Below are 25433 nucleotides of genomic sequence, written 5' to 3'. Positions count from 1 at the left end.
TACAGTACATACATACATACATAGGCTACACAAACACATGTACATAATACACACATGTAAACAAACATCCCTATGAGGGTGGTAAACAGTAAGTATTGCAATGCAAAAGTGCAAATGGTGCTGGAATAAATATACATATTAATACAATATAACAGGTTGCTTATATACCTGAGGTGGATATGACAGTATATACAGTATTTGACAAACATTTGACACGTATTAGCATATCATCATGTTCCCAGTGTTGTAATATGCAACTGTGTGTGTTCTTTGCACCTCTCTGTAGCAGATGAAAAATTCTGATGTAATGCTTGAGCAAAACAGGTGACGTAATGTGCACTGCAACACTCAACCAGCTGAGCCTAGCCTGCATTGACTTTATTCAATGTCATCAATACACTGGATGCACATACAGCAAAGCCATTTATTTATGCTTATGAAGGATATTAAACAAAGAAAATACAATATGATTTGCCAGCCCAGTCAAGTCCCTGTATATTTCCACAATACTGGGGTCTGCTATTCATTACCCTAACCCCCCTTCTCCTCCTCCTGTTTTTCTTTCTTCTCTGCTGGCATGTTACCAGGCAAGATTTAGCTCCGATGCCGTGCCTCTCTTTTTGATTGGCTGGCTGGATATGAGTGGGCGTGGCCTAATAGCAACTATAAAAACATTGTTGCAGGACAAAACGCAGAGCTCGGCAGCTGGTGCACGAATGAGGAAGTCTAGCAGGAAGAAATTCCCAAATGGTTGTTTTTGCAGACAATAACCTTTCAAATAACTTTCTTAAACATCGACAACGGACTTGAACAACACCGTTGTCAAATAAACTGTAAGTACTATGGTATAATTGCTGATATTGCTAGCCTGATAGCTAATTTGAACAGTTTTAACAGCTAACGTTTAACAAAGGTGTTCTTCCTGTAAACTTGTCCTGTTCATACATTCCTTAACAGGCTACACTAAAAAGCCTGCTACTTGTGTATTAATTAATTATGTTTAACTTGCAACTACTGTCTTTTATTTTTTGAGTGCTTATCTGTTGTTTTTGTCTCCTCATAAAAAGGCTGACCACAAAAGCAGCTGATACTGTTGAATACTGCAAATAGGACAACCATGCCTGCTCTCTCTGCACCCACTGATGTCGGCAGCTCACCCCCTTCTCCAGTGGACAACAGTCACAGGAGGCTGTCCTGGGGTAAACTGGTGCAAAGATTGGCTGATTTCAGCACATCTGCCAACAGCAGCAGTATTGAGTCAGTGTCCAACAATGGCAGCAGGAGTGATCTCTCAGACTCAGGTAAACAACGCTGCAAACGTTACTTACAGGTGCATTAGTCATTCCTCTTTATTCAGTTCTAACCCGTTGTGTCTCGTTAACAGGGTCAGATATCTACAGTGACCTATCTCCTTGTAATGAAGACCTGTTTTATGATCCAATGGAGGAGACCATCCTGAAAGAAGTAGTGGACCTTATTGCAGGAAGCCTGAGGGAAGCCAAAGACTCAGACTGCACCTTAAGATGTGCCAAACTGCTCATTCCTGACAAACTTCTGGAGCACATCGGACAGGAGCTCCTTCACCTGGCAGCTAGTGAGCCCTGCGGCTTAAGAGGGGCCCTCATTGACCTTTGTGTGGAGCAAGGGGCCGTCTGTGAGAGCATGGCACAGCTATCTGTGGACCCCTACCTTGTCCCCACCTTTCAGCTAACTCTGGTGTTGAGGCTAGAGTCTGGCGGGCTGTGGCCTAAGATCCAAGGACTTTTTAGCACAAAGTCTCCTTCCACTCCAGTAGTGAGACAAGCTATTAAACTTAGCACTGGTTTCCGAGTGATCAGAAAGAAACTGTATTGTTCTGAAGAACTGCTCATTGAGGAATGTTGAGAAATGTTATGGACTGTTGATGTTTTATTGTCTTTAAAAAAACGCCCAGTTAAGTTCACTGAAGGGCCTTATTACTTTAACTACATGTATATGATGCCTTTTAAAGGATGGACTTTGTCAGCATATTGTTCCCACTGTAAGGGAGTTTATGGTACCTGGAACAGGTGTTGTGTTTGAAATTACATGATATATGTGGAATGTTTTGCGAGAATTAAAGCGCGTACCTCAGTTTCTATTGAAACGTACAACGGCAGCTATATGATTAGTCATTAAAGACCATTGTGTATTCTTTTCTTTTTATACATTAGTTATGTACACCAAGTGATGAATTGTACACCAAGCAAATCGTTAGGGACCCTAGTGACTCCTTGAATTCAAGAACAAAGGCTTTCCAATGCCTGCATTGTGAAGTTTATGTGCAAGCTGCGGCTAAGTTTTCAAAATAATGTAACTTGATCTTGTTTCTGTGTAGACTTGTCCTGCTTTCAACTTTATTTATTTGACATTCAAATATTCATAACCTTGCACTGTTTTTGTACTTTCATGACTGCAAATAAATTATTTTTTTAACAATGATTTTCTGTTGTCTTATTTCATGTAACATATCAGATTTAGATCATGCATTTTCAGGTTTATACCCAGATTCATTTTCCCTATGGGAATTTCGGAACGTTGTGAGGTAAAAGTGTGATTCTGCTAAATGTACAACCACATATATGAAGCTTTATGCCTGTACTTTGACAAACTATACCAGAATACTAAGATACCTGTAGTGAGGAGTAATGTTAAGCTATATCTTAATATAGATCAGCTGTCAGGTACATGAGCCAGCAATTATCAGCCACATCATGTACAACAATGACAAAGTTTCAAAACTGAAGAAAAAGTCATATTTCTGGAAAGCCCAAATTAAAAAGCAGCACATCTGCCAAAAACAGCGGAGTACATTTGCGTTTAGAGAATGTAACACTGTAGTTCTTGCCCGGCACGTTCTGCACATCCCCCAAAATGTGTGCGTGCACAAAGCTACGTTTCCTGTTTCCAGTCTCAGCCAGACAACTGGCAGGCTTCACGAGCTGAATGTGCAAACTGAGCTTTTGTCTTCACATTCTGTGCTTATTCTGCTCTAAGTGATGAGTCATGTCCAACACTTTTTAAGCATCCATATTTATTTTCATCTGGGAGTAAAAACATGGTGGAAAAGGTGAGCAAGAACTGAATTGTTTTCTTAGTCTTATCAATTTTTAAATAAATAATACAAAACATAAATAGCATACTTAAACTTAAAATGTGACAAATATTGCTTTTTCTAACAGATCAAATTCATCAGAGACATTATGCTCAAAAAAACGTCCCACTTTCTGGGTAGGCACATCTCTCATTCTCTTGGCTTTCATTGTGAAGTGCATATAATTCTAACCTTAATACAATTAAAAGAGGCAAAGTCTAAAGGGACATATCCTAATTGTAAACACACACACACACACACACACACACACACACACACACACACACACACACACACACACACACACACACACACACACACACACACACACACACAAATCTTGGGTGTTTGTCTAACAAACCCTAGACATGAGTGTATATTCATCAGAGGCTTTACATTATTACTGCATAGTTTCTGAATGTGCATTTGAACTCAAATCAGCAACCCCCCCTCCCCTCAAACTCATCTTCTCTGCTGATTTGACTGTGTTAAATGAAAGAGGAAGCGTTCACTGTGGTATCTATTAAACTGCTACATAAATAACATCCGTACGACTATATCTAATCTCACTACATTCTGATTTCATACTGCATTCTCGCAAAAAAAACAAACATGAAATGACCACTGCCAGCTTCATGGCTCCCATTCAAAACTGGGGCTTGGAGGTTTTCCAAATCCCTAACTTGTCAGAAGGACAAACTATTTTGAGTGTTTTTTTTTCTGCATTTCAAAACATTATATTAACATTATATTTTAAATTCACATACTAAATTCCACAGAAAGGGCTTCAGCCAGTTTGTGTGGTCAATGTGATGTTGATTGGTGCATTGGTGCTAGTTTGTTTGCTTGTTGAGTCATCTTCAGTCTCCAGAATGTTAAAGCTCATCTATTTACAGCCAATAATCTTTTGTGTTTATTCTGGAAACCTGGAGACAAGAAGCAAAGAAATAAAAGGAAACATTTTCACTTTGCGAAATGAAACAAAACATGCAGGTCATTAGTACAAAATGTGTTGAGCAATAGATACAAAAATAAAAATAGATAGAGACCTTGCTTTTAATTATGAAAGCAGCATCAACCATGTAATGAAGCTGTGATCTCGGACAGCTTGGCGCAGCTTGGCGTGCGAGCCCTCTGTGCTCTTTGGTACAGATCGTTGTCTCCAAAATAACGAGCTCTGTAAAGCATGCCTTCCTCTGCAGGAAACAACAGAAACAATTAATGAAAGATATATGAGTTGGTAACAAAAATCAGAATATGTCTTTAATCACATTCCCAGAACTAACGATGGCAGCAACAACAGTCAATATTCATACTTAAATAAATAAATACAATGTGTTTTCTTGGCAAACATACTCTGTTGTTTCTCCTTCCAGCAATTGTTGCGAAGGTTGGAAATATAATCATCCTCCACTGTCCGCTCCAAATTCTTCAAATTCAATCCAGTAAACTCCCTGGAGAACTGCTCCCCTACATAATATGGCACCTTCAGGTTCTCCGTCAGCCTCCTCTGTGTGTAACCTGCTGACCTGCGCGAAAATAGGACAAAGTGTGGGAGAGATATCATATGACCGAACGCAGCACAGGGCTGACAGATCTGGCACCGCCTGTCTCTGTTATGGCTCACAGAAGTGTATCTGAAACACAAAGGCACACAACATGGAGAGAGGCAAGACAAATGGAGCCAGCAATCCTTGCAAAAACACAGAGGAGGTCTGTGATTATTTGGAATTAACTGAGGCAGCATCAATATGTTATTTCCATATCAAACAAGAAACTGAAAGGTCAATACAAGGGATCTGTCTTAGAAAGTAATCTAACTGCAAATACTATGAAAGTAAATCTACCTTTAGGCCGGTTAATCTATAAGTCAGTGACATTTCAAAGACAATTCTTTGCTCTCTGGCTTGTACAAAAAAATAGCAAGACAATACTGAATAACAGTTATGAAATGCACTTGGGTTGGGATTGTGTAAGTCGTTTGGAATTTTGCAGAACAACAGTTAGTTTGTGTCTTTTAACAACTTTTCTTAGGCATGCGTTCAGAATAAGGGAATCACACTCACGACCTGAAGCTGAGGCTGTAAGGGGGGCTGTTGACCATGATCTGACTGAGGGCCGACACAATAACCAGGACGAGGATGGGCATGACCTGCACGAAGAGCGCAAAGCCTCCCTGCAAAGAACATTTCCGTGTCACAGCGGAATCAAACACACTTGCTTTGTTTTAAAAAATCTTTTAAAATACACTTGAATATTGCTGAATGCACCTCAATATGTTAAATGACAGATGACTCAATGTCTCCCGGTGCTGTTTAGCCATAACATTACATTATTTGCACATCTGCAGTTGGCAGGAGCTCTAATGACAACATCAAACTCACATCCCGCTGTCGCTCTCTTCTCTCTCGCCTTTGGTAACGCATCCGCCCATTAGTGTACACATTAGCATTACCTAGGTTAATGTAGCACATGTAGCACTTAATAGACAGATCATACCAAGTATTACAAATAAAAAACACTATATCTCATAAGCTTGGCATTAAAGACACAAAACAGTGACACTAACTTGACGGGTAACCCCCTCCAAAGAACATGTTAAAGAGGTCTTCAGGTGAAATATCTGGCTCGAAGTTTCCATTGTCTTGGCTGTGTGTTGAAGGATGCCTCCTCTCTTCTCCACATTGATCATACTGTTGTCTTTTGTTAGCATTACTCAGAACAGCATACGCATTCCCAATAGCTGTTGAAAATAAATAATTAAGAAGTCAAATTATGTTTGAGCATCACAAAGAAGGGCTAAAAGACAACTTCTGTAGCCATAATTATAGCCTTTAATTAGGCTTTCTGCTTCTGCATGACACCAACATCAGTAATGAATGAAAGTTCACCTTTAAAGGCCTCTGTAGCACCTGGAGCGTGATTCTTGTCTGGATGGAATTTCAAAGCAAGTTTTCTATATGATCTTTTGAGTTCATCCTCAGAGGCATCTGCCTGGACCCCAAGAATTTCATAGAAGTCTTTACATTGTTTTATCCTGTGTAGAGAACACGTGATTCTCAGTGCCAGGTGCTAAAAGTATGTCAACCATTTCAATAAACCCATAGAGGAAATACCAGATTTATACGATTTATCAGACTTACCTCTTCACAGCATCTAGCTGGTCTGCCGTGTAAGATTTCGAGGTGTCTGAAGGCTTTTCTTCCGGTTTGGTATCCTCGCTGTTGGTCTGCCGCTGTCGAGGCCCCGAGACCCCACTGAAGTCTGAGTGGCCGCCTTGTCTAGATGCAAATCCATTCTTTGCTATTAGCTCCAGTAGTACTAGAAGGGACACAATAACAGTGATGTGAATTATAAAAAGATATTCAGAGAAGCATTCAACATGGTAGCGGCTGAAAGCTGACACCAGAATTCCCTGCATTAGCAGTTAACATATCAGCAGACGCTGTAATACAGGCACCTCAATCACAGAAAGTGGTTGTTTGGATGGATTATTAGATTACTTCAACAGCTATATAAGAAAGCCATAACACAATATTGTCAGAGTAGAAACTGTGGTGCCTCTTAGGAATCTCATATTAATATCTAGGTTTTTTATTATCTATTAGAATTAAAATTTGGGTTTTATAAGCATTGGGAGTAAATTCTAATTAAAATTGAAAAAGGTCTTCACCTATTACTTCACCCATATTCATGAAAAACTCAAATAACACACTATTTTAGACCAAATGTCTAAATATTAACATATTTATGTGACAGTATTTTAGGATGTATACTGGTGCATTCAGCAGAATTCTGCATTGTTTTTTTTGATTTGTTGTTGTAGAGTGTGTGACACATTTCTTATTTTGTGAGGTGTGTCATATCATACTCTGTAGGCACATATCTAGGTAAGCTATGTATGTATCGTAATGGCACATTTATATACAGTACATTATGTACTGTACATACAGTATATTATTTTGTGTGTGTATTTCTCGCTTTTCTGTATATTGATTTTGCCATGTTGTATTTGTGTAGTAGGCTATCTCTTGGTCTGGAGCTGGGACTGGTGAGTCTAGAGATATATTATGGGTTAGGCCTACCAAAAAAATAAAAAATAAATAAACAGAGTGATAATACATAAGAAACAGGCTTTCTAGGATCTAGGGATCTTTGTGCCCCCTCCCAATCTTGCCCTGTAGTTAACTTACGTCCTAGGCTTAGCTGTCTTATGGAAAAGCAACTGATAACATACCACGGATAACCATTAGCACATCTGCTTCATGTTGAGCAGGGGTAGGCCTATAGAATATTTCATAATCAATAGCTACAGTAGACGTTTACAACATTATGACAAAGTAACTAAACCAGCTAGCTGGTTATCAAAGGCTCCGGCTACATATGCGCTGCAGAGCTTATCCGGGATGCAGGTGATGATGCAGCAGCTGCAGGTGATGATGCTGCGAACCTCCCCAGCTGTAGCGCCCCTTTTCTTCGGCTCGGCCATCTTAACTCACCTTTCGCTTTCTCTGTTGGGAAGAGTCTCTGCGCCTTCTCCAGGAACCTCTGCGCCTTCTCGGGCTGGTTGTTGGTTAACGCCGCAGTTGCAATGTCAATGCAGCGCTCCGCCTCGCCCCTGTTTACTTCCATTGCAGCGGACAGCGGACTAACTGGACCTGAAGTAAATACAGGCGCCTGCTGATGACGCCTTGTGGATGCTGCACACATAGAAGAACGAGGCTCTGTCATACATTCTGGAATGACTTTGAAAATTACATTTCTAAAACAACACATGCAATCACAGTTGAGGGGAAACATGTTATCACCTATTCGAATGTAAAGATAGGAACTTGTGTAATGTAAATCTTTTTATTTGATTAGCCAGGATAAGGTCCATACGAAGCTATACATTCTCTAAATCAACCCCATGTTTTAAACTTTTCCTAATCGAAATGTATATGTATTTTGAGTCTCTTGAATTGGTAACAAACAAGAAAGGTATTTTAATTACTAGGCTAATATCTACTCAGAAATATTTAATTAAAGCTATATTGCGTAGTTTCTGTCGCCCCCATGAGGAATGTATAATGACGACTGCCGGCGCGTCCACATGATCACATGATTAGTTTTTGTTTCTTATATTCTACTTTTATATTATGTCATTTGTACATATATGTACAATTTATGTTTACGAACTGAGATGACTGACTGTAAATTGAATTCTAAAAATAAAAAATAAAAAATAAAAAACAAGGCTTTGTCATCCATGGACTGTGACAGATGTAGGCTAAATATGGAAATAATCCCTCACCTATTTTTTGATTGTGAAATATCCAAAAGATTTTGGACAGATTTGGAGTTTTTTAACCCAGTCTCTGCTCTTTTAACCTTAGAGAGATATGATCTGTTTCTATCTTAATCCAGATGGCGCTCTGGATAGCTGTTTCTATTTTAATTATTGCAGGCTATGCCAAATTTTATATTTTCAAACAGACATTTTGTAATTCATTAGGCTACCTTTTTTTTTTCTTGACCTTTTCTCATATAGCCTAACTTGGAAACTATAGCCTTTCCCCCCTCGAATCCTCTGAATGATTTTACTTGTATATATACTCGTTATATTTTTTAATGTAATTTGTCCTTTATTCCTTTATTATTCTCACTTTAGGCTATTTTTTGTATAAATTATTCTTAATCGATATGCCCTAATGCTGTTTAAACAGGCCTATTGTATATTGTCAATAAAAAAGGTAGTAGTAAATAAGTGAGTGATTTTGGACACAGTTGGTGACATAAATGTATAAGTTTGTGGCCGTTTTTTGATGTTATTGTCCGGATCGACGATAACAGTGTCGGCTTATGTGCTGCATAATTTCTTCACTAGATGGAGACAAAACATATGTCTTTCAATGTAGCTAAGATAAAACCGGTGAAAACTCGTGGATATGTCAACACTTTTTAATTTGGATCCTGTGAAATATATTTTACTGCTTTGTTGAACATGATATTCCTAAAAATAGGCCTAGCCTATGTCATTTGTGGCGCATATGTGACTTAAGCGATCCTGATTTACTGCTATAGTATTTTACTGGCTCATATTACTTGCATTTTAATATTATTTGTCTACTGTGTGAATTTTTTGTTTATAAGGATTTTTTTTTTTTTGGGATTAGGATTTGACAAAACAAGCATTCCTGTATTTTCACAGTGTAATGTCAGACGGGCGGGGGTCTTCTGCCGCTTGGATTGGTGTAAACTGTAAAGTAGCCTAACTTTTTAACACCTCGTCGGTTTCGTTTGAATCTACGCGTGAATGGAAATATGTGAGCGGTTAATTCAATACATGTCTAGACAGTAGCGGCTGCTCTCCAGAGGAGGTATACATCTGGCAGGAGAATGAATAAATGGTGAACAGCAGATAAACAGGCAGCCAATCATAGTCCGTGCTTGAGGCGGCATCCGAGCGCTGATTGGTCAATCGCACCTCGAACTCCAGCTCTTATTGATGCGTTTGCTGCGTAGCGAACGCATCACTCTCTCTTTCTGGGTTGCTGTAGTTCTGGGTTAAACGCACCAGCTTCATCTTCACTTTTAACAGTCGGATTCAATTTTCTACTCGTATGCCTCTCTTCGGTGAGTTATTTATCTCCCGTTTATTTGTTCTACATGTGTAATATTAGTGTAATGCAACGCAGCTAATGTCGTATGTCAGCTAGAAGTCAGCATCATCGTTACATTAACGGTGCCATCCTCTTCCTCACCAGCGCAGACCAGCAGCGCCAGATTGCTTACCGTGCTAGATAGCGCAAAAATAATTCACGTATTCGCCGTTTATGCCTGCATGTCGCAAGTCACAAAAAAACCCGGAAATTAACAATTTCTCTCAATTTCTATCGCTCAGACAATCACCAAACCGCAGCAACGATGACGGAGGCGGAGGCGTTGGTGAAGGAGCACAACTCGAGCAATGTAAATGGTTTTCCAGAGGCCAACACAGAAGACATGTTTGATCACACATACAAAGAGAAAGAAGGCCACAAACCTCCCATGGTCATCGTATGGAGAAATGTCTTTTTGATGACTCTATTGCATATAGGTGCCGTGTACAGCCTGTTCCTCATTCCTACAGCATCACATTTGACCTTGCTTTGGTGTAAGTAAAAATACTACCTGTTACAGTATAGGCTACTGCACAAGCTGACTGTTCGTGGCTTTTTATTTCGGTGGAATACGTACAGTATCCAAGTCATGGCTGTTATGTCACCGCTGCTGCATGCTAAAATATGTCGGCCCGGATCTGTACATCCTCCCTGTTTTCTGCATGTAGTGGGATTAGAAGATCAAGGCATATCATTACCAAGTGTTTTAAAGCTGCAAGCTGTATAGTGTGTTCTTGTCAGAAAAACTGTACTTCTAACAAAGACAAACTTTCGTGTTTTTTTTAAATTAAGTAAAAGTCTCACAGGACAAATGGAAAGTAATGTTACACAAACGGCATGCTGCTTTATTACTTACTAAACATTTTGTTAGAATTCATTGTGATGTGTATTTCTCATGAATCAAAACCACATGGGCTGCACTTAAAATAGATTTCCAGTCTTGTACATGCAATCAATTGTTTTGTCCATCCGGTCTTTGTCTAATATGACGTACATTACCATGACAGTAACACAGTGTCAGGTAACATGACTTGCTTCCTTCATGGTTATCTAAGCTCTTGGTAAACACGTAGGCAAGTACAAAACATTTCAGTTAAAGGCAACTTTGAATGATCTTTAGCTATACAAATTGTGCAGGAAAACTAATGTGATAATGTGACATCTGTAACTCCTTCACAATATATCACTTGTTGCAGGATCCTCCTCCTAGCCCTAAAAGTGACAGTACAGAGTGTACAAAAACATTTGATGCATAGACATTGCAATGTGTAGCATTTAGTTAGTTATTTATCAAGTAATTATTAATATGAATTAGTACTATTTAGGGCCTTAGGATTATTCTTTTTCTTCTTTTTCTTATTATTTATTTATAAATGAATCGCTTTTTTGAGGGCCTAAACATACTCAAAAACTCACCAAAATCACGCGGCCTGGTGAAAATTTACATATTCAATGGGTTTCGTGAATAGGCGTGTAAAAACGGCTTGCTAGCGACCCCTAACAGTTTTCAGCAGTTAAAGCCTCCTTTAACTTTCACGTAACGTTTTTTGATCATTCAAAACAAAACATGCAATAATTAAATCCCCCTTTCAATACTATTGATATAGTGCCACTCAGCCAGGCATGCCAAAACACTAAATATTATTCAATGGAAAATAATCTCAAAATGAAATAGCACAACGTGGTGTCAACATAAAACAGCGCTTTCAAGCCCGAGAGCAGAGTTCACGGCGCAGCGAAAACAAAATACTTTCATCCAGGAAATGCTTGTTCGTTTCTCAGGAATGTCTTAATCCAAACCACGGTCTGTTTCCTAAACTTAACTTAACTAGTTGTTTTGGTGCCTAAACTTAACTGTCATCGGCGCATGACGCTCACTTTTTCTGGCTAAACTCCACTACCGGCTCGCTGTATCATGTCAAGATGTAGAAAAAAGCCTCTTGGAGCCCCACCCTAAACTCAACAGGAAGTCTGCCATTTCAATTGATTATGCAAAATTATGTGTCGTACTTTAACAAACTCCTCCTAGAGATTTCATCCGACTGACTTCGTGCCATCTTAAGAGATAGGCGTGGCATGGCGGCCATTTTGTGCGTTTCGCCATCGAAACAGGAAGTGGTTGTAACTATCGTATATATTGCCCCATCTGTTCCAAATTTGTCATGATTCATATAAGTCCAACCCTGAGGACATCTACATGCCAATATTGACCCATAATCATAGCGCCAGCTGCTGGCAATAGATGAATGCATAAAAAAATAATCCGATAGATTTCAAAATGTGTCTGTGCCATCTCAAGACCTTATGGCAAGGGCCTGTCCAACGCTGCTTGCTGCTTTAATTTGTATATGCATTTGTTTCCACAGCCGCACTTTGTTTTTTGATAAGTGCTTTGGGAATTACTGCAGGAGCTCATCGCCTGTGGAGTCACAGATCCTACAAGGCAACATTACCTCTTAGGATCTTTCTTGGTGCTGCAAACTCAATGGCATTTCAGGTACCCAAAACTCACAGATCTGCATTCACACAAGCACACACACTTAACATTGTGATAATAGCAGTTTTCATTACTGTGTAAGTACCATGTTGTGTCTACAGTGTATGTAATCTCTGTCTTTACTTGAACCCACAGAATGATATCTTTGAGTGGGCTCGAGATCACAGGGTTCACCACAAATATTCAGAGACAGATGCTGACCCTCACAACGCCCGCAGAGGCTTCTTCTTTGCTCACATTGGCTGGCTGTTGGTACGCAAACACCCTGATGTCATTGAAAAAGGACGCAAGCTGGAAATCAGTGACCTAAAGGCCGACAAAGTTGTAATGAGTAAGTGGTTGTCAATGATTTTCAACTTTAAGATTTATTTTTTTTTTATTAGTGGCTTTCACATTAGTTAGTGTGGATTGTAGGTCAGGGTACTAAAGTATAATCCGTTTTTCGTTGAAAAAACATTTTTCTGTTTTAACCCAAGAGCGAGAATACGGGCTCATTTTTATAATGTGTATAATCATTGAAAATCTGATGGAACACAGGTCTTGTTTATAATGTTATTTTGGTCTTACGTGTTAAGATCAAAGTTGAGTAAAACAAATCTGCTCTCGACAGGAAGTAACATTAACGTGTCAAAATAAAAGTATGAGAGCTGTAACAACTGCCAGAAGAACAAGGCACTTTATGAATACATTGTTTGCCTGTAGCTTGTCAGATTAGGCTAAAGTTAGCTATTTAGGATTATAGAAAGTATTTAATTATTAAATAATAATTTTAAAATCACATGAAATCTGCATTCATCTATTATTAGCTTATTTGTGGCAGTTATTGACTAGTTACTCTAATCTTACACCAGCCAGTAAAAAGGCATCTAGCACTTGTGTTGTCTTCGGGTTAAATGTGTCGTGTTTTCAAAGTTTCTTATAAGAAATTTGGGTTTCTTTCAACCAAATTAACCACAAATAACATGCATTGTTCCCTTCCATGCTCTTTGCAAGTAAATTAATATTCACAACTTTCATAACATTTGGGGTTTTTTATTTAATTTTATAGTAGTTATGGTCTTCCCGGGCGAATTTTGACCTGGTAGTGCAATGAGGCACTATTGAGCTTTACAGAAGATATTTTTACAAGTATGTGCACACACACACACACACACACACACACACACACACACACACACACACACACACACACACACACACACACACACACAGACAGACAGACAGACAGACAGACAGACACAGACACACACACACACAATTGTTGGGTCTTTGTAAATTATAGTGTGTGGTCTAGACCTACTCTATCTGTAAAGTGTCATGAGATAACTCTTGTTATGAATGGATCCTATAAATAAAAGTGAATTGAATATACCAGTCTGTTATAATCCAAAACAACTAATCATATAATCCTCATTTTCAAAGAAATTAGGTATAATTCATGTAAATGAGGTCTGTTGACCATGAATGCAAAAAATAAGTGTAAAACTAATGAGTGGAATGAAGTTGGATAAAAGGGGTAACCCAGAATTGAGTGATAAATTACTTCATGCTTTATGAAATGGTCAATTTAGTTATGCCAATAACATTTATAATGACCCAATTTATGAGACAACACAAGGGCTAAACCACTTGACCACTTATTTTTTACACTATACTTACTATTGTAATTCAACCACACAATACCTATCATGTATTATATTTTATTATCCAATATTGGCCAACTACTGTTTCAAGGGCTTAGAATGAGCTGGATGATCCAGGCACAGGCCCAGCAGTGAGGAGGGCTACCATGCTCACCATGAACTCTGGTCCAGTCTGCAGGGCCTTAGGAGACCAGACCAGAATGTCTCCAGTACACTTTAACTTGTTAATTTATGTTCTTCATCACAATGACATGTTCATTGGCAACTAATGTGGTCAAACATGTCACGTACAATACTCTGCAGAGCAATTTAAAAAAGACCTTTATACTTTTTTTTACTGGCTGATGTAAGATTAGAGTAAAAGTAGTCAATAATGCCACACATAATGCTAGGGGAATGCAGATTTTATTTAAAATGTGATATATAAATAAATAAATTATTATAATCTTATATCTATTTAAACAATATCAACAATATCCATTCTTGACCCCTTTGTGGCTATTAATGAATGTTGCTCAATAAAATACTTTATATAACCCTAAATAATTAACTGTAGCTTAATCTGACAAGCTACAGGCAAAAGCTAAAGTACATTGTTCTTCTGGCAGTTATTACAGCTCTCATACTTTTATTTTGACACGTTAATGCTACTTCCTGTCGAGAGCGGATTTGTTTTAGTCAACTTTGATCTTAACACGTAAGACCAAAATAACATTATAAACGAGACCTGTGTTCCATCAGATTTTCAATGATTATGCACATTATAAAAATTAGCCCGTATTCTTGCTCTTGGGTTAAAACGGAAAAATTAATAACAAAAAAACGACAGTTGAAAAACATGCAGTTTTTGAGTTAATTTTTAATTTGTATGGACATTGGAAAAACGAGAAAACGGAGGTCATATTTTTGTTTTTCCGTTTTTGGTTTGAAACCAAAAACGAAACATCGACCCGTTTTTTTGTTTTTTGGTTTTTGGTTTAAAACGAAAAACGGATTATACTTTAGTACCCTGACCATAGTAAACAGTAATTTCTGATATGTCACATACAGAGCAAATACAGGGCAAAGAAATAAAAATTGGAGAAAAAAAACTTTAACCCACCACTGCTGCAGAGTTGTATCTGTAGTCATTCCTGGTTTAACAAGGTGACAATTACTTATGTCTTTGTGCATGTTGAGGTTACGGTCATATTCACCTGCCTCAGATATACAAGCAACCTTAATATTTTATTTATCTATTCTAGCACCATTTTAACTTTTGCATTGTCCTATTAGATTACTGTTTATTAGGGGTGTCACAATTTCAAAGTTAAATAGAAAATCGATTGAAATGAGCTTTCGATTTTGCTTCACAAAATTAAAAGCAGGATCTGCGTTTTCCCCAGTATTGTTTTCTCTGCCATGTCCTATTTGCGCAGGTTCGAAGAAAAAACAAACAACAAATACAGCGCAGCTTACCAGCTGGTAGCATGCAGCTAAAGACACAGTGTAACATTACACTGGCATACCGGTAGCCTGCAGCTGCACTTTTCCAGACACCATGCCACTGCCGGAGTCAGAGATGTCAGATAAACAACAGAACTGAAAAATCCTCCCACTTCCCTGAAGGCACTGGCGTAGCAACATTTGCATCCCGATGAGTTATGTAAACAAACAACCAACGGTAAAGTGCGTGGGCTCCGAAGAGACTTATACTCATGGTTGTCGTTTTTAGCCGTATGTCTATTTCTGTACTTTGAGAGCAACAAAAATTCGGAGTCAAATTCCTTGTTTTTATTCACACTTACGTGGCCATTAAAGCTGATTCTGACTGACTCAAGGTTGGGTTCAATTAGGCATGAATTGGAGAGATATCATATGATTGTCCCACTGGTTTGTCTCATATCTGAACACTGGCCATTCACATCCTACATCAGCCCACCTCCATCCAACCATGGAGACAGAACCCATTTAAGTCCCACCCCTACCGGCGGGGAAAACAACTCCATAAAGTGTAGCTAGCTAAAAACAAGAGATTTAAGCATGTCAAAGGAATATTTTAGCACCCTTTGTCTACCAGAGAGGACAAATTAGCTGTTAGTAAGCTAATTTTAGTTATGTATTAGCAAGCTAAGGCACTTGCAAACATAATACTAAGCTTTCAGATTTATCCACATTGCACTAACTAACTAGCCTAGAAATCTAGATGCACCCTAGTGGCAGCAAATTTATTTTGCAGCCAGGGGGGTCTAGGCACGCTCCGTTGGCTTGTGAGCTGGAAAAACCAAACTCTGGTCAGGCCAATCACATCGTGTATAGAGTCGGTGGGCGGCAATCTTCTGGAAGACTTGTTAAGCTTTTCTTTGAGAAAAGAACAAAGAACGGCACTGAAATCATTCTTAAAAAAGGAAGATGTGTTTGGAGTTTTGCCGACCGGCTACGGCAAAAGTTTAATCTATCAACTAGCTCTGCTACCTTCTTCGTTGCTCTGCTCGGTTGTAGCGCTATCCTATTGCGTGCAGAGGGAATTTGAAAGACAACCGTTTATCCCGCCCCTCGGATTGAGCCCTGCCAATGGTGAGTTCCCAGACCCAACATCTTGATGTGGGTCTGGCTTGTCAGGCTACTAACTAAATGCAGCTTTAGTTTAACTTACAGACTTGACTTGTTTACTATACAAGACATCTTGATGCTCCACCCTCAACCTTCAGACATCTTGCCATTAAGAGCCAGGCAGCCTTTTTGGCTCAGTGAGTAAACTATCATACTATCTTACTTACGACTCAGCTCAGTGGCAGCATTAGGTGCTGGTATGCAGGGTTCAAAATTAACTTTTTGTCCACAAGCCAAATGGCTAGTGAATGTTTAAATTTTCACTCAATACTTTACCATTGTTTTTTTGGCTGGTGAGTGCAGCAAATCTACCAGCCACTTGAATATTTAACCAGCATTTGGCTGGTACATGGTGCTAATGTTGAACCCTGCTGGTATGTGCATGTGTTGAGGGGGAGTCCAGAGACAGGTTTCCTGCTTTACCCCAGTCCAGCCCTGGGTTCAATGCAAAACTGTCACATTGAGAGTGAACAATCCCTGACAAGCAGAGCATTTTTGTGTTTAATAGTCATGTTGTACTGAGTAAATATTTAAGCTGTACTGAGTAAACAGCGCCATTCTTTCTACTCTCCCCCCACTCTGTCTCCAACAGGTATTACAAGCCATCTGTGCTGCTCATGTGCTTCTTCATCCCCATGTTTGTGCCTTGGTACCTGTGGGGGGAGTCTCTGTGGGTGGCGTACTTCATCCCCGCTCTGCTGAGGTACACCTTGGTACTGAACGCCGCCTGGTTGGTCAACAGCGCAGCTCACATGTGGGGGAACCGGCCCTATGACAAGAACATCAACCCCAGGGAGAACAAGTTTGTCACGTTCAGCGCTATAGGTATGAAAAACACATGAGCCCATGCACTCAGTGTAACAAAAGATAAAGAAAGAATTAAAACAACTTAGGTTAAACTCATGACTATCAAGATAGGGCCATCTCTAGAAGAAATGCCATTCAATTTTGCAGGATCACTAAAGCTGATAGGTGCACCTGTTGCCTACTTTTGGCTTCACAGGGGGTTCAAGAGTTTGTCACGTGAAATCATTTCAAATGCAACTTTAGTGGAATGTAATCCTGTCAGTTCCTACAATGTATGCATTAAAAACAGTAATATATATATATATATATATATATATATATATATATATATATATATATATGTGTGTATGATGGGGGGAGCAGTCTTAAGCTTTGTTTATACTCGCGCAAGACACCATGGCGTGGGCCTCGGTAGATGGTGCGCAAGCTATGAGCATGTATGGAGACTCAGCACATTCTTTGTTGCAGTATTCTCCAAAATGCCAGGGGGCGTACAAACAAAATAATCTGTGAATAAGCAAGAAGTAGAAGAGAAGAAGTATAGAGTGGAAGTAAAGGAAAGCAGGATGCCTGGCGACAGTAGTTAACACATCCATGATAAACACTAACGTACCGCCAAACATTGCATTTGTCTACTCTTACTTATTAACGTTACTGTCGAAATTACTGTCTGCCTCTCGAGGTTACGAACACTCTTCTCATGAGACCATTTTTTAGCTTTGACAAAGCGATCTCACACCCTCCAGCAAAATGCCTTTACATTTAACAGTTCCTGTTGTCTGTACGTGAAGAGTTACATGTTGTTTGTACATGCAAACCAGCTCGGCCAGTCTTCCCAGCTGACCATGTTGAAATGGAACGTGCAGTGCGCGCTGAGTTACAAAAATTCAGAGGTGCACGACCATGCAGCGCGACAACTTGCGGGGGACTTCATGCTGGACACAAAAGATATGATTTTCTTGCTCACCCACCTCGCACCGGGAACACCACGGCGACCATAAACCTAGCTTAAGGCAGTGTCTCCATTTAGGATACTCGTGGCTGAATGTAGAAGCTTCTCCTGAGCCTCTCAGTGCTGGCCTGGTGTATCCAGTATCTTCTACCTAACTCAACAGGGAGAAAAAGCTGTTACCCAGGTGGTTTGGATCTTTAATGATGCTCCTAGCCTTTGTCTTGCACCGCCTGTTTAAATATCCTCTAGGCAGGGTAGGGCATTGCCTATTGTATGTTCAGCCAACAAACCACTCTTTGGAGGGCCTGTTGGGTGCTGTTTCCGTACCAGGAAGTCATGTTCCACATTAGGACACTCTCAATGATACAGGAGTCGAAATTGCTCAGTATTTGAGGTGTACCTGGAATTTCCTCAGGCATCTGAGGCGAAACAGTCTCTGCCTTGCCTTTATCACCACTGAGTCAGTGTGCAACGCCCAGGTCAGACCCTCGGTGATGTGGACACCAAGGTTCTTAAAGCTGTCCATCCTCTCCACAAGGAACCATTGATATTAAAGTCCAAATATCCAGACCAAAGTCCACTATCATCTCTTTAGTCTTGCTGGCATTCATGAGGAGGTTGTTGTCCTGACACCAGCGGGTCAGGTCCTCTACTTTGTTCAGGTAGGCCTTTTCATTGTTGTCTGTGATCAGGCCCACCACAGGTGTGTCGTCAGCAAACTTGATGATGGTGTTGGAGTTGAAAGTGTCCACACAGTCGTGTGTACAGGGAATACAGCAGGGGACTCAAAACACAGCCCTGGGGTGCTCCGGTGTTAAGGATGAGGGTGGAAGAGGTGTGTCCACCCACCCTCACCACCTGGGGTCTGCCTGTCAGGAAGTCAAGGATCCACATGCACAGTGAGTTGTTTAATCCCAGGTCCTTAAGCTTTGTGACGAGCCTGGGGGGGGACTATGGTGTTAACGCTGAACTGTAGTCAATGAACAGCAATCTCACATAGGTTCCCTTCTTTTCCAGGTGAGATAGGGTGGTGTGGAGGATGTGTGCTATGGCGTCTTCCGTTGATCGGTTGGGACGGTAGGCAAACTGTAATGCGTCCACTATGCTGGGTAGTGAGGAGCAGATGTAATCCTTGCCCAGTCGCTCAAAGCATTTCATCACTACAGAGGTGAGTGCCACTGGGCCGTAGTCATTCAGGCAGGCTGGTCTTGTCTTCTTGGGAACAGGAATGATAATGGACTTCGTGAAGCACATGGGTATGACAGACCTGAGTGACAGGTTGAAATCATTGTGAATACCGGCGGTAGTTGGTCACACATTTTGAGGACCCACCCACTGATGGCTGATGGCCTCAAAGCGAGCATAAAATTAGTTTAGCTCACTTGCTCTAGACGCATCAGCAAGTTAATAAGTTGTGCCTAAACTAGGTCTGCAACCAACGATAGGGAAACAGCATGGAATATCATAAAACAAATGAACAACTTCTTCAGGCTCATTGAAACATTTGATGTATTCTGAAGAGTCAATAAAATGATCAAAATCAGATATGTAAGTTATTGAATGTATTTGTTTTATTTTTATTCCACCCCCCCACTAAGCAGGCGCCTGGACCAAGCAAAAGGAGTCACTAGTACAGCAATATTTTTAAAGACGGAACTGGATGTTCTAAGATGGCACCCAACTCATTCCAATGAAAGTTGCTCACCAAAAGCGTTTCTTAAGCTTACGTGAAAATAATTTACTTATGTGGTTGTTCAAGGCTTTTTATTCTTAATTTGACCAGTGGCCAGTACAGCCCAGCGAAACCATACTATAGGTCTCTGCAGTGGTTTACGAGAACTTAACTCTTGCACCAACTTTGCACACGATTCAGCGTTACAAACCAAAACAAATGGTGACCTTTACAAACCGAAAACTACTCTTTCTTGACCCATGGCTTAACTTTCCATTAAATTGTACTTTGAGATCTGTCAAGTAGTTTTTAAGATATCCTGCGTAATCAGCATGAGCTAAAAGGATCATTGTTTACAATCACAGAAGTTGTTTCTTTTGTCACTTATTATTCACTCTAAACAAGCCCCTAATCCTATTTTTTTAGTGAACATCATTCAGTATTAGTAGTATTTGGTATGATTTGTTTACCACTGTTTCTTATACCTTACAGGCGAGGGATTTCACAACTATCACCACACGTTCCCCTTTGACTATGCAACCAGCGAGTTTGGCTGCAAGTTGAACATTACCACTTGTTTCATCGACGCCATGTGCTTCTTGGGTCTGGCCACGGACTGCAAGAGAGGGTCCCGTGAGATGGTTCAGGCCCGAGTACAGCGTACCGGAGACGGAAGCCCCCGATGCGGCTAAGATTGATGAATTGATGAATCAAAGGCAAAACAACCGAGGAGAAGAAGCTTCACAGTCCTCTGACAGCTATACATTCTTCATCCTCTGAGGATAAAAGTCATCTTCATGAGAGCCTTGACCACATTTAGCTTGTTTTTGTGTTTTTTTCGTAGCTGTAGCTAATCAAGATGGATTTAAAAAAACACATTTTGCTAAGCTCTTGGCCTTGGTTTCTATTGTTCAGGCAGGCCAAGGTCTTGCAAAGATGTTTTAGATTTGAAGTAGATCAATTTTAAAAGTCCACTTCATTCTCCACTGTTTTTGCCACTTTGGTGTGCATTCTTCATGAAAGGTCAGTCATGTAGCCGATTATTTTTATGTAAGTATTACTCAGTTATTAATCAATATAGACAAGAAGCAGAGCACTGAAAATATGGAGTAACAATGTTTCAATGGATGAGGTAGGATATTGATTGGAGACTGACTTGTCTTTATTGCAGTTCACAGCAAGTTCTTACCGTTTTAATGTACAGTAAATTTACTTTTTGAGCGCTTTAAGATCTGAAAAAAGGGATGAGAGTTTGAATCATGATTTGTTAAAAAGCTGCTGGCTTTAATGAAATGTGGCATATGGTGGAAGAGTGAGGGAACCCAGACCTTCTTCTAATGTATAACCTGACTTTACTGACAACAGAGTAATGCAGTGTGTAACTTATGAAATATGTAGAAAAGGCAAAGATTACCACATACTGTATGCCTGTGTAGTGAATGGATCAAGTGTTCTCAAGACAATATAAGTGATGCATTTATCATTAAATTAAAACTGCCGTTAAATATTAACAGGAAACGATAAATGTAATTTTGACTGCAATGTTTAATCAACTTTTTTTGTGTTTTTAATTAACATTTCATAGTGCCAAGAGCGTGCCAATTGTCGACATATTTATAACCATCTTAATGGTCCACTAGAGCACACAGTCGATATTGCTTCTTCACTCAACATCATTATGGAAGTTTTTTAACATCAGTGGCTTTTATTCCTCTTTTATCCAACTTGTCCCTGAATATTCCAGAAACATCTGCAGCAGCGATCTCACTGGTCAATGTAGCAGCCGGTCGTGTGACAGTTCTGGTTTTACAAAACAACGTGCCACCCATGCATGACGATATACTGTAGTCAGTGTTGTATTGAGGTGTTTTATCGGTGATTCTAATGACAGAACTGTGTCTATTTTTGTAACGTACTGTGGAGCTGCATCGCTTTTTGGATCATCAGAACTGTTGTCGTGGAGATTTCTGAGACGGGGTCTGGTTTCCCTTTGATGTCCTACAAAGCTTATTGTCATTGCTAAATTCCAGGTGCATCGATGTTTATGCTCATCTTCAATTCTGGTGTGCGGAATGCTTATATTATCTTATTTATGTATTTATTTGGTTTTTTTCTAATTGACTAAAAGAAAGTTTGCTCTGACCTAAACCAGATTTCTGCACTCCAAGATTTGGCAGTAAAATATATCAAATTGGAGCACTTGTTTATTTTTTCCCAAGAGTCAGGATATAACCTAATGCCTTATGACTTGCATCCATTCCTGATCTTCTTCACGCCCCGCCAGTGAAGATAAAATGCTCAAAACAAATCTGACCAAGGTCCATGTTTACAGGCTGAAGCACCAGGTGGAACAATGTTTTTTCTTCTTCTAAAAACCCATTTAGCATGACGACATCAAGGTGATGTAAATGCAGAAAGAGGATGGAGGTTGATAGTCAAAGAATCTGATACAAATTAAAACGCCTGGTGCAAATGTTCAAACGTCAGATTTCGACTTGCAAAATGTGGGCCCAGATGTGCCAACATAGTTTCAACCCATCACAGGATCTCAGTAAGAAAACCTCTAAACAAATGTGCTGTCAATCAGGGATGTTAGAGCATCATTAGAGCACTTACCAAAACCTGACAATATTACAAGCAAACATGTAAACAACTCCTGCTCCCCAGAGTGCCAAAATCAACATTTTCCTAATGACGAGGAGGATCAAAAGGTTGTCGGCCTGAATGATAATGTCAAATCTCAACTGTATTCTAATATGAAATTAAAACACAATTTTGTCAATACAAGTAATTTCATTAACAGTTGTTGCTCTTCTTTTTTCTGTTTTTTTTTTCTTTGTGTCTGATATAAATCTGCACTGCATAATCTTTGGATTTTCAGAAATTTGTTTACTGGTAGCTAAACCTGTCAACATTTATGCCAGATTGTGTTATTTTTTTTTTGTAATTCCACTAATAGGCTTTGTTTTTGTTTTTTTATTGGATTTTGGTACAAATTTAAAGAAATTTCTAAAATCTGGATCTTGCTTGTAATTTCAGAGTTCTTAGTTTGGGTCTTTTTATGTTAGCTTTCATGGCAGGTCTGCCGTAAGTGAAGCAGATGATCCAGCTGCATTATTAGTGATGTATTAAAGTCGTTAAAAACTGCTTACACATCCATTCGTCACGTTTAATATTCAACTAACATAATATATATATATATATATATAAGAATATAACCTAAAGTATGAGTACTTTTACTTTTGATACCTAAGAATATCTAAGTAACCTACCTTTTTGAATGCAGAGCCTTTACTTTACTCGAAGTAAATAACTTGAATACTTCAACCACCACTGTTATTTGTGTGAGGATTCAAAGGATGGCAATCTGCAGTTTTCTGGTAATAATCCAACTCGGTCAGGGGATTTTCTGTTCTCTGGCTTGTTTTTGGCCTTCTGTGGTAAATAACTCAACACATCTGGTTTTCTGCTGACATTAGAGTGCAATTCAAATATATTCCAACTATTTAATACTGCAGTTCTTAGTTCTCGCCTGCAGATGAAATAAGTGCTCTCAAAATGTGTCAAATAGTTTACACAAGGCAGAGGAATGTAGGAACAGTGTGCTGACCAGAGACCAGTTAATATAACATCTGACTTTTTTTAGGTTGAGGAGTGTTCAATGTTCCCCAGTGCTGAAACAAATTGTTGATTACATAATTGTGATTTGAATATCATTATATAATTATTATAATATCATTTAATTCTGGGAATTTTTCACTTGTTTCTGACAGTTAATCGATTCATTGTAACATCTTAATCGATAATAAAAAAAAAAGAAATTGTTTGCAGCCCTCACATCCAGTGTTTTAGATTCTTTTCTTAGGTAAAAGTAGTAATACCACAATGAAAAAAAATACTCTGTTACAAGGAAAAGGCCTTAAGCATCATTGTCAAAATGTACTTAAAGTATCAAAAGTAAAAGTACCTCTTTTCAGAGTATTCTATACTATTGTGCATACTTTCTGGTGGAGGTGGAGCTCATGCTTTGGATCTGAACAACTTCCTATCTTGGTTGTCTTAATGTCTTTATATGTTGTCTCATCTATAGCAATGCATCCTATCTTATAAACTGATATATTTTTATATAAAACCATAACGCAAAGTAGTTAGTACTACTTTAGTATAGATGTCAGATAACGGAGTGAAAAATGCAATATTTCCCTTGACGTAGAAAGAAGCAGACAATGGAAATGCTCAAGTAAAGCAAGAGAACCTTAAAAGTGTACTTAAGTGCACTACTTGAGTAAATGTACTTAGTTACATTCCGCCATACTGTTCACCTTTTGTGAAAGGAAGTACTCACATCCTTTACTCAAGTAAAAGTAGCAATGCCACTACAGAAATACTCTGCTCTCAGCTGTGCATTCAAAATTGTATTAGCAAATTCTATTATCAAAATATACTTAAAGTAACTGAAGTAAAAGTACTCATCATATGCAGATTCATTTCAGATTAGTAAATCATATTATTAGATAATAATTACTGATGTAAATGTGTAAGCATCACTTTAATGTTAATAATTAATGAGCTAATTCTTTCTATTACTACTACTACTGCCAGTTAGCTATAATAATACTTCAGAATTCGTTGATTATATTTTTATAATAGAAATGAGAATTTGCAAAGTGACTACAGTCCTCAGACAAATGTAGTGGGTTAAAAATATATACATTTTCTACTTAAATGTAGAGGATAAGAAGTATAAAGTAGCATAGAATGGAAGGACTTGAGTGTTTTTGCACAGGTGATTACTCAGCGCAATGCAACTTTATTAAACTCCTGAGGCCACATGCCCCATAAAGGGAGAGTACAGCATGACTCAGGGCGCTACTGTGGTATGATGATCTGGTGATGTGTGGTGTGAAGTTGCATTATATTAGCATCACCCCACACGGATGTGACGGGAGGTTACCGGGGGTTACTGCAGTTCAAACCCATTCACGCCACGCAGCACGCAGCGTATCTAACCGGCCAGTCAGCAGCGAGATCCTGACTCATGATTTTCTCTGTCTTGGACCAATGGTGGAGGGGGGCGTGAACCACGTGTGCCAGCTTGCAGACTGACAGAGCACACCCTCAGAATTAAACAGTGAATGAAATCTAATAAATTATGAAACGCTTTTTTGGTGCATTTAAGTGCTTTTAGTTGAAGTAGGAAAATAGAGCATCAGCTCTGGTTTTTTTTTGTGTGTGTATTGTGTGTAATAACCAACTACAGAGTGAAACAAAATGTAATTCTCCCTTGCGGGATCAATGTCTGTTTTAATCTTAATCTTAAAGTAAAGTATTTTACCTGTGGGTGTAGATCATAGACTGTATAAAATAGGAGTAGATGCAGAACACTGTGCTGGTGGTACTTGTGTGCATCAACACTGAAACAACATGTTAGAGAGTGAGAGAGACATCTGCTGTTCAAAATGGAAATAGCCGAGAAGAAGTAACAAACAAAAGCAACAATGCCATTATGTTAAAATA

The 25433-nt window shown here is 39.1% G+C and overlaps 3 protein-coding genes across 4 annotated transcripts; 2 read left to right on the top strand and 1 right to left on the bottom strand.

The window, feature by feature from the left end:
• The first annotated feature begins 705 nt into the window (after positions 1-705).
• ddit4 (DNA-damage-inducible transcript 4) lies at positions 706-2460 on the top strand. The gene is made up of 3 exons (XM_028568135.1): positions 706-833; positions 1068-1301; positions 1385-2460. The coding sequence occupies exons 2-3, from the start codon at positions 1118-1120 to the stop codon at positions 1882-1884; spliced, it is 684 nt and encodes a 227-aa protein (XP_028423936.1). The 5' UTR covers positions 706-833; positions 1068-1117; the 3' UTR covers positions 1885-2460.
• Positions 2461-3051: 591 nt separating this feature from the next.
• dnajb12b (DnaJ heat shock protein family (Hsp40) member B12b) lies at positions 3052-7807 on the bottom strand. 2 transcript variants are annotated; one of them, XM_028567636.1, is made up of 9 exons: positions 7612-7807; positions 6256-6433; positions 6004-6149; positions 5682-5855; positions 5497-5567; positions 5179-5288; positions 4469-4641; positions 4162-4308; positions 3052-4038 (listed from the first exon to the last, which is right to left on the bottom strand). In XM_028567636.1, exons 1-8 carry the CDS (start codon positions 7742-7744, stop codon positions 4187-4189), a joined length of 1107 nt encoding a protein of 368 aa, XP_028423437.1. In that variant the 5' UTR covers positions 7745-7807; the 3' UTR covers positions 3052-4038; positions 4162-4186. The 2 variants fall into 2 exon arrangements, with proteins under 2 accessions (XP_028423437.1, XP_028423438.1); XM_028567637.1 differs by having other exon boundaries at positions 5182-5288.
• A 1809-nt stretch (positions 7808-9616) lies between these two features.
• On the top strand, positions 9617-22784 carry scd (stearoyl-CoA desaturase (delta-9-desaturase)). The gene is made up of 6 exons (XM_028567322.1): positions 9617-9727; positions 9996-10247; positions 12120-12250; positions 12386-12577; positions 17064-17310; positions 20409-22784. Exons 1-6 carry the CDS (start codon positions 9715-9717, stop codon positions 20606-20608), a joined length of 1035 nt encoding a protein of 344 aa, XP_028423123.1. The 5' UTR covers positions 9617-9714; the 3' UTR covers positions 20609-22784.
• The last annotated feature ends 2649 nt before the right edge of the window (positions 22785-25433 follow it).

This window comes from Perca flavescens, chromosome 21 (assembly GCF_004354835.1).
Source record: "Perca flavescens isolate YP-PL-M2 chromosome 21, PFLA_1.0, whole genome shotgun sequence".
Taxonomy (NCBI): Eukaryota; Metazoa; Chordata; class Actinopteri; order Perciformes; family Percidae; genus Perca; species Perca flavescens.
Note: the sequence above shows the minus strand (reverse complement) of the source record. Positions and strands in the feature narration are given on the sequence as shown.

Bases quoted from the DNA above. Each gene is read 5' to 3' on its own strand.
- ddit4 (XM_028568135.1), top strand. From the start codon at position 1,118: ATGCCTGCTCTCTCTGCACCCACTGATGTCGGCAGCTCACCCCCTTCT. The intron at 1,302-1,384 runs GTAAACAACGCT...TCTCGTTAACAG, and splicing joins GAGTGATCTCTCAGACTCAG to GGTCAGATATCTACAGTGAC.
- dnajb12b (XM_028567636.1), bottom strand. From the start codon at position 7,744: ATGGAAGTAAACAGGGGCGAGGCGGAGCGCTGCATTGACATTGCAACT. The intron at 6,150-6,255 runs GTAAGTCTGATA...TTCTCTACACAG, and splicing joins CAGCTAGATGCTGTGAAGAG to GATAAAACAATGTAAAGACT. The intron at 5,568-5,681 runs GTTAGTGTCACT...ACATTAACCTAG, and splicing joins TGGAGGGGGTTACCCGTCAA to GTAATGCTAATGTGTACACT.
- scd (XM_028567322.1), top strand. The intron at 10,248-12,119 runs GTAAGTAAAAAT...TTGTTTCCACAG, and splicing joins ACATTTGACCTTGCTTTGGT to CCGCACTTTGTTTTTTGATA. The intron at 12,251-12,385 runs GTACCCAAAACT...TTGAACCCACAG, and splicing joins CAAACTCAATGGCATTTCAG to AATGATATCTTTGAGTGGGC.